Raw genomic sequence first — 8,297 nt, forward strand, 5'->3', positions numbered from 1 at the left:
TCATGACCTGAGCCGAAGGCAGTCGCTTAACCGACTGAGCCACCCAGGCGCCCCAGTCCTCACATTTCTAACTATGGAACAAGAATTATAAATGAGGGGCGCCTGGGTGGCTCAATCGGTTAAGCGACTGCCTTCGGCTCAGGTCATGATCTCAGGGTCCTGGGATCGGGCCCCGCATCGGGCTCCCTGCTCAGCGGGAAGCCTGCTTCTCCCTCTCCCACTCCCCCTGCTTGTGTTCCCTCTCTCGCTGTGTCTCTCTGTGTCAAATAAATAAATAAAATCTTTAAAAAAACAAAAAAAAGAATTATAAATGACCCAGATGGGCACTTCCCTCTTCCCCCTCCCTCTTAGCGTAGAAAGTGCTTTGCTCCGGGTGTCTTAGCTGTGGAAGACATGACAAGCCCCAGGCCTCCTGTCTTCAGTCCGGAGTCAATGGTATTGCCACACCAGGCAGCCTCTCTTGACAGAGAGGCTGCTCTTTGTATGATGTTGCTCCCCAACTGGGGAGTTACTAATACGGCTCACCTAAAAAGTAGTAGAGGCAGATGAATGCCCATAGGAATGAAAAGTATGACTCTGGGCCTCGCAACAGCATGAGCAATTTCCACATTCTCTTAGAGACTTGGTGACTTTGGCATCTGAGCAGGACCGTGTGTGTCCGAGGCCAGACTGCGTCGGCTCCGTTCCTGCGTGCGGAGAAGTTGTAGCGAAGAGATTCGGCCAGGCCAGAATACAATCCTCAGACCCCATGCAGGCAGCTCAGTGTTCACATCATCTAGGGAAAGAACAAACAGGCTGGCATTGGTCTAGGCTCAGGTGGGACCAGGGTGTGCTTAAAAGTCTCTGCAGGTCAGGAAAGCTCTATGGAAAGGGTTGAACCACCAAGCTGCAGGTGCCTCGCACACCCAACAGGACACAGTGGTGGGAGGGCAGCCCTGAGGGGAGGTGGGGCTTCAAAACGGCCTCCGCTCCAGGATGGAGTGAGGTGCACGTCAGTGCCGATGAGACAGCCGGCTTCCTCCTGCCCTTGGCCCACAGTGGGGTCGCAGTTAGTAAGCCCCAGTTTTCTTCTTCCCAGGTGCTGCCCCATACCTGAAGACCAAGTTTATCTGTGTGACTCCGTAAGTGGCTTCCCTTCTCAATTTGGCCTTCATTTCTGGTGTCCTCAGTTCTCCTGGGAGTAGGACGCTGGGTGAGAGCTATCCTGTGAAGGGCCGGAACGTCCTGGGCTCTGTGTAGTACTCAAAGTGACCTTGTGTGTTTAAAAAGCTTGAGCTTTTATTTTTCTGTTGGAGACCAGAGTTTGATGGCTTGTGTGTGTGTGTTTTGTTCTTTTTTTTTTTTTCTCCATTGTGTCTTGTCAACCCGGCCCTTTCCCCTCCTGCTGCTCCCCATTTCCTACAGAACGACGTGCAGCAATACCATTGACCTGCCGATGTCCCCCCGCACTTTAGATTCATTGATGCAGTTTGGAAATAATGGTGAAGGTGCTGAGCCCTCAGCAGGAGGGCAGTTCGGTGAGTGTTTGGTGACAGACCCTGTCCTTAGGAGGGAAGTCAGCCCCCTTCGTGTGCCATGCACCGAACCAAGAGCTGCCCCCCTCACCGCGCGATTGGTAGAAAGTTCTAGAGCAGTGCTCTCCCTTAGAAACCAAATGTGCACCACGCCTGTAAGTGCAAATTTTCTAGTAGCCACGTGAAAAACAGCAATAAGAAACAAGTGAGGTTAACGTTAATAGTATCTTTTCTGTAACCCAGTAAATCCCCAGTACTAGCATTTTAGCACATAAGAGAAAGTTATCGAGGTTTTTTTTTGTACTAAGTCTCTGAAACCTGCTGGGTGTTGTACGGCTCCAGCCCATCTTGAGTGGGACTGGCCACACTGTGATGCTCAGTAGCCACCCGGTGGCTCCGGGCTGCCCCATCCTGCAGGACAGCCTTCGATCTTTCCACGCGGACAGTTGGGAACGAGTTAAGGGAGGAAGGGGACTGAGCCCTTCCAGAAGACCAGACCCTCTAGGGAGGAGAGTAAATCTGGAGTATCCGACCCTGTCTCGGCCACACGGGGCAAGGACCCTGGATGGCAGTGCTGGCTGGGCCTCTGTCCCCCGAAGGGCTGCAGGAGCATGCCCTGCCGGCTCGCGGGCTCAGGCAACTGAACGAGCTCTCCCGCTCTGTCCCCCCAGAGTCCCTCACGTTCGACATGGAGTTGACCTCGGAGTGCGCTACCTCCCCGATGTGAGGAGCGGCGGGCTGAGGCTGCAGAGAGCGAGGACAGAGGCACCTACCTGTGTTCTACCACCCCTCACACAGCCAACCCCCAGATCGTCTGAGACTCCTCTCACTTTGTGCTTCCAGATTTTTTTTTAATCTCCTACTTCTGCTATCTTTGAGCAATCTGGGCACTTTTAAAAATAGAGAAATGCGTGAACGTGGGTGATAACGCTTTTACCTAAATGCAAATAAGAATGTGTTCTCTGACACTGTGACCGGGGGATGTGGAAGGGGTGGCAAGAGGGAGAAAAAGGAAATGTTCTGGTCTTTTCTGGCTCCCCGGCCCTCCTTTCTCAGCAGCTCGTGTTGTCCTTAGACAAGTGCCTCCTGGTGCCCGCGCATCCCTCTGCCTATCTCTGTAAGCTCACACCACAGGCTGCCTCTAGCTACATTCCTCCTGGCATTGCACTTTTAACCCTGCTAACAACCAAATAGAAGATAGGACTTTCACAGCCCCTAAGTTTCTTTTTAAATTTAAAAAAAAATTAAAGGGCAAAAAACACTGTATTGGCATAACCTTTTCTGTATTTAAGACAACTCAGTCAGTAGCCTTCTTGGTGCTTTAAGCATTCAGCTTTCTTCAGGCTGATAATTTATAGAAATCCTAAAATGGGCTTCAGATCCAACCCTTAAAAGACATCTGAAGCTGTGGCTTGGCCTTTGGTTATGAAATAGGAAGGTTGAAGGACAACCTAAACATCCTAGACATTTTTTAATAAACAAAGTTTTTACTTTCCCCTTTAATGTGTTGGCCTATTAGTAGGTAAGGCTGGGCAGAGGAGTGCTTACCACCTGCCCCCCCCCCCCGCCCCCGTCTCCCTGGACTTCTCCTGTTCCAGAGCCTGGGTTGTTCCTGTGGGTGCCTTATAAGGGATGGGGTGATCTTTCCTCCCTGTCCACCTGACCCCCCTTGTGTAGGGCTCCTTTCAGTGTCTAAAGGTCCCTTGTCCTGTTTGCTTTGAGAATCCTGGAATAAGAAGGCGAGAGTTACAGGTGGAACACAACAGACTGTTGGGGCCCCAGCCAAGGGTCTAGTTGAGCTCAGGGAATACGGTTCTTATCCCGGTTTCTTGGTGATTTCCCGCGGCACCTCTAATCACTTCTTCACTTGGTTAAGCCGGGGGCAAAGGCTTACTGATAAACTCGAGGTCTATCCCTTGTGTGAGGGAGTGTACACCCTGGCCCCCCCCCACCCCCCATGCTGGTGACTATCTCCTCCCCATGGGGGCCTCACACATGAGGCAGAACAACTCCCATTTACTGTGCGTCTCAGAACACTTCGTGGTCTCCAGTATTTGGGCTTCGTCTGACCCAGAGGCCTGACTAGATCGGGTGGTCCAGGACCACCTGATCTCAGTTGGTCAGAGTTTCTATGGTGTGCTGTTTGTTTTACCCGTACTCACCAGGTTCAGAATTAAGGGGATGAAGACATTCTCTCCAAGACGGACAGGGGTTGCGCTTGGCCATCCCTGTCCTTCCCTAGAACTGGTTGGTAGGTAGTACAGAGCTCGCCCTCCTCTAGCAACACTCTTCACTTCATAACAAGCTTAACTCAGAAACTGAGAGAAGATTTAGATCAGAGGCACCTGGGGCAAGGATCCAGGCTTCTATGGCGCAGACACTGAAAAGCTGGTGACTTCGAGGTAGCACGTGTATCTGGTTTTAACTCTGATTGTAGCAGAAGTTCTGAGAGGAGCCGAGACTTGTTGTAGCCCCTCCCTTCAAGAACCGAGCCCTCCGGGACCTGCCCGCTTTCTCTCCACTGTCTCCCCCTGCCCATCCCCAGCCCAGCTGAGGGGTTCCCATAGATGGCTCGACCTACCTGCACAGTGGTTTGTATGCTGCTGTCCTGGTCACCGCATCAAATTCCAATGTGTACTTCATAGTGTAAAAATTTATATTATTGTGGGTTTTTGGTTTTTTGTTTTGTTTTTGTATATTGCTGTATCTACTTTAACTTCCAGAAATAAAAGTTATATAGGAACCGTCTGAGGGCGTGGCAGCTCTGTCTCTGGCTGCTGGAGGCCCCCCTTCCCCTCCCCCCGTCAGTTCTGAGGGGGCCTTACCCACAGGCCGAGCCTGGATCCTGACAGGAGGCGGGGGCCCCTGCTCCCAGGCTGGCCCCCGCAGCCCACTTCTGGGGCCCCGGGCGCCCCCCATCTTATGTTAGCCAGTGGCCTCCAGGGAAGGGGTAACCGGAGGAGCCGGAGGTGTCCGTGGAGGCCCCCCTTCTCCCTCTTCCTTCCCCCCTCCTCGGGCCTTTGCAAGCCCCACGAACCCGTCTGGGGTCAGATAAGCGCTACCTAAGGGGGCTTGGGGTGAAGATACTCCCACCCCACCCTAAGGCCTCCCCTCCCACAGTTGCTCCCTTATCGCTTTCTCTTCAGTTCACTCAGCGGGGATGAACGGAAACACTTCACTGGCTGCCCGACCGGTGGTGATAATTCACAGACATCAATGCGCCCACTCGGCTGGCTCCCCCCACCCCCGTGCCGAGCGCCATGGAGACCGCGCCGCGGGCTGAGATACCAGCCGCCAGCCCTGCCGAGATGCAAGGGGAGATTAGCGGCTGCTCTCCCCGCCAGCCCACCCCCGCCAGCCCCGCGCAGGGCCCCTGCGCCTCCTTGGGGCAGGCTGCAAACCCCTCTTCCCTTGCTTTGAGCTCTGAAGAAATCTCATGGGTAGGTCCTGGCTCCCCAACCGTTCCCCAACCCCCCCCCCACCCCACCAGGGCCCCAGTGACAGCCCCTGGACTGGCAGCAGGTCGGCGCCAGGGGGTCCAAATGGGGAGACCATCCTCCTCCCCCAGCTTCCCTACGGGTCACTGGGCCGGCTGGCCCTTTGAATGGGCTGGTGGCAGCGGGATGGTGCCACCTGCTGGTGTCCGGGAAGAGGCGGGCAAGGAGGGACTGTCGCTGAGGCTCCCTGCTGCCCCTGGCACTGCCCCTGCACCCCCCCACCCCCGCATCAAAGGCTTCAAGATTGCTTATGGCAGCAGCTGATTAGGAGAGGCCCAGACCCCCCCTCTGCCATTCTTCCCGCTCCTGGCCCCCACCCCCTTCCCCCAAGGCCTCCAGCCCTAGTCGTTTTGGCTTCTGAGAAGCAGAGACAGCGTTCCAGGGCTGGTGGGCACCCTTAACACACAGAAGAGAGTGCAGAGTGGTAGCTTTGGAAGCATTACAGCACCAGCCACACGGGAGGGAAGCAACAAAACCACCCCAGCACCAGGGATCCCCGTTACCTAGGGCTGTCCGCGGGAGCCGTGCCAGCAAATTTATGAAAAAAATACTTTATTCGAAAACACTGTTTACACAAATGTGTGGCCTATGTACAAAGTACACAAGGATCCCTCTTCTGGTCCCCACCTTCCCTCAGGGATGTTTAAACCTGGGACTCCCGACCCTCTGCCACCAGCTGTCCCCGGCTGCATGTCACAGAGCCTCCAAGGGAGGAGCACGTGAGGCCGGGAGCAAGGCCTTCTCGGACCTCGGCGTTACGCAACTGTGATGAGGCCTAGTGCAGGTCCACCTGCCAGCAGGGGGGAACGAGCTGAGCTTTTACCCCTCACTCGGGATTCCACAGGCATGCCACAAGCGGCTTCTCTGCGGCCGTCTCTCCGTGCAGTTCTCCAGGAGAGGGAGATCAGCCCCGCAAGTCCCCGGCCCTCTGTTCACCCACCACGTCCTAGCCCAGTTCCTGCCCGTCTCCCCCCCTCTCCTGGGAGCAGGGTTGCAGAGCGTCAGGGAAAGAAGGCTGGGGCCCGATGGAGGGGAGGCGATCACACTTGGAAAATGATAGCAGACCGGGTAACGGCACCACAGACATGAAGCCCAGGTCCCCCGGCTGGAGGCCAGGAGGCCAGGAGGCCAAGCAACTACGTACTCAGAGCAGCTCTGACAGACCCAACCGCAAAGACCCGTTCCTGCTGCGTTAGGGCCACGGTCTAGAGAAGCCCTCGGGTCACAAACAATCTCGAGTCCATAGTCGTTAGATAAAGTATAAAACATGACTCAAAACTGAATCCCAGCCTCCCTCCCGAGGGAAAGAATCAATAGACCAACACACGTGCATGGCAACAGATGCACAAACCTAAACGCATATGCACACATTTGGGAGCCAAAGCTTCTCACTCAGGAGTACAACTGAAGCTGGGACACCTGACCCGTCTCCAAGCCCCTTCTTGAATAATTTCCTTCAAACAGCGGCGAGGCCGGACAGGCCCGGGCAGGAACAGCACCTGTGACAGCAGCCGGCGGAAGCGGAGCCCCTCCCGCGACAGACGCAGGCCTGGCGGGCCCTTGGGCGCCTTGATCTGGGGAGCAAGCTGGTGGCTGCTGGGCGCAGGCGAGGCAGGCACGCGCGCGCACACACACACACACACACACACACACAGACACACACCCACACACGGCCGAGGCATCTGTATGCACAGCAACACTAAAATCACCATTAACACGACCCCTTCACACTGAGTGTTGTTTCCAAAGAGAAGCGTGCCATTCGAACATTCATGAGAGCGAGCCTCGGGCAGCGGTGAAAAGGCCGGCAGGCGGGGAGAGGCGGGGGTCCAGACTGTCCATCGGGCGGCGTAAGAGTTCCTCCACGTGCCGGGCGACGTCCATGGTCTCATCCAAGTCAAATTCTCCATCCTGGTCGAGGACGGGGTCAGGGCTGGGAGAGAGGGAGAGGGAGGTCAGAGGGAGCTGAGCATGCCGCTGGCCCCCTCCCCACTCAGACCACAGTCTCACGGGAACAGGACTGGCTCTGGCTGGCCGCCCCCGCGAACCCCAAGCTGAAAACGTCAGTCACTGGCTCATTGGGAGCTACTCAAGTTCTAGTCTCAACGCTCATTGCCGTACTGAGTGGGCTCAGAGAGTTCTTCTCCCTTGTCCCCGTCCCTCTCCTCCTCTGCAAAACACGGTTGGGTCAGTGAGTTCTGCCCACTGCGACACTATTCCACTCAACCATGGGCTCCAATTGCTGAGCACCTACAACGCGCTGGGCTTAGCCACCTGAGGTAGGTATCTGCTCCACTTTACACTGGGGGAGACTGAGGCTCGGCCGTGTTCAGAAACCTGCTCAGGGCCACCTGGCTGGCAAATGGATTCAGGATTGGAATTCCAGTCTTGGTGACTCTCAAGCCCATGGCCATCCCAGTGCAGCTTGTGTCTGCCAGACACCCAGACATCCAGCTGGGGCCACCCACAGCTCAGGAGAGAATTAATTCTCTGCCCTGGGAACTCCAGAGAGGAGCAAGTGATAGCCCGTTTCCCTCCAACTCCTAAGAGCAACCGCCCCATCTGGAGCTATCCCTTACCACAGCCTCACCTGAGTCCTGCCCCCAATCCCATATGGTAGGTATTTTTGCCTCCATTTTACAGATGTGGAAACTGAACATCTGGGAGGCTCAATAATTTTCCCAAGGTCACACAGCCAGTCAGCACCAGAGCAAGGACCCTCCTATATGTAGCTTATGTTCTATGCTTCTCACTGGCTGATCTCCCTCACTGTACCTGGGCACATGCCGGAGCCCGGCCTGGGTGGTCTCAGACCTACAGGAGCTCTGGGTCCCTTTGCCCACCAGCCCTCCTGGGGCCCAGCCTGAGGCCAGGTGCCCACTTTCTCCCCGCGGAGCCCCATGAGAACACAACCTACTTCTGGGGGTACATGTTATAATGAGCCTGGGGGCACACGGCTGGGGAGGGGGCCTGGTCCATGTAGGTGGCGCTGGCCCCGGCAGAGTCTGCAGACGCACTCACAAACCTGCAGGAGAAACACAGCAGAGCCTCAGTGGCCTCCGGGCAGCAGCTGACTTGGGGGGGGGTGGGCATTTTTACACCTTTTTTGAGGTATGGAAGGACAAAGTGCCCACTGGGCCTGGGACTCCAGCTGCAGGAGTGGGGCCCTGGGTCCTGGTCCCATTGAGACTAAGCCCAGTTCCCTCTCCAGGGCTGAGCCAGGCTTCAACGGGGAAGGGCGGGCTGGGCCACACAGGGCCTGTGAGTGGGAGGAGCAGCGGTGAGG

The 8,297-nt window shown here is 56.0% G+C and overlaps 1 protein-coding gene and 1 long non-coding RNA gene across 9 annotated transcripts in view; one reads left to right on the plus strand and one right to left on the minus strand.

Moving 5' to 3' along the window:
• The window catches only part of STAT3 (signal transducer and activator of transcription 3), a 69,086-nt gene extending 64,824 nt beyond the window's left edge, over positions 1 to 4,262 (plus strand). For 4 of the 8 annotated variants that reach the window (XM_081804978.1, XM_081804980.1, XM_081804977.1 and 1 more), the window contains exons 22-24: positions 1,079 to 1,121; positions 1,405 to 1,517; positions 2,186 to 4,262. In XM_081804978.1, coding sequence (XP_081661104.1) covers positions 1,079 to 1,121; positions 1,405 to 1,517; positions 2,186 to 2,241 — 212 coding nt within the window. In that variant the 3' untranslated portion in view covers positions 2,242 to 4,262. The remainder of the gene's footprint in view (positions 1 to 1,078; positions 1,122 to 1,404; positions 1,518 to 2,185) is intronic. The other 4 variants (XM_081804982.1, XM_081804984.1, XM_081804981.1 and 1 more) reach the window with 1 other exon arrangement.
• A 1,284-nt stretch (positions 4,263 to 5,546) lies between these two features.
• LOC145717337 (uncharacterized) lies at positions 5,547 to 8,290 on the minus strand. The gene is made up of 2 exons (XR_014140484.1): positions 7,929 to 8,290; positions 5,547 to 6,944 (listed from the first exon to the last, which is right to left on the minus strand). It is a non-coding gene; the product is annotated as an uncharacterized LOC145717337 (long non-coding RNA).
• Positions 8,291 to 8,297: the final 7 nt, after the last annotated feature.

Source organism: Leptonychotes weddellii, chromosome 15 (genome assembly GCF_054177405.1).
Source record: "Leptonychotes weddellii isolate Sample4059 chromosome 15, ASM5417740v2, whole genome shotgun sequence".
Classification (NCBI taxonomy): Eukaryota; Metazoa; Chordata; class Mammalia; order Carnivora; family Phocidae; genus Leptonychotes; species Leptonychotes weddellii.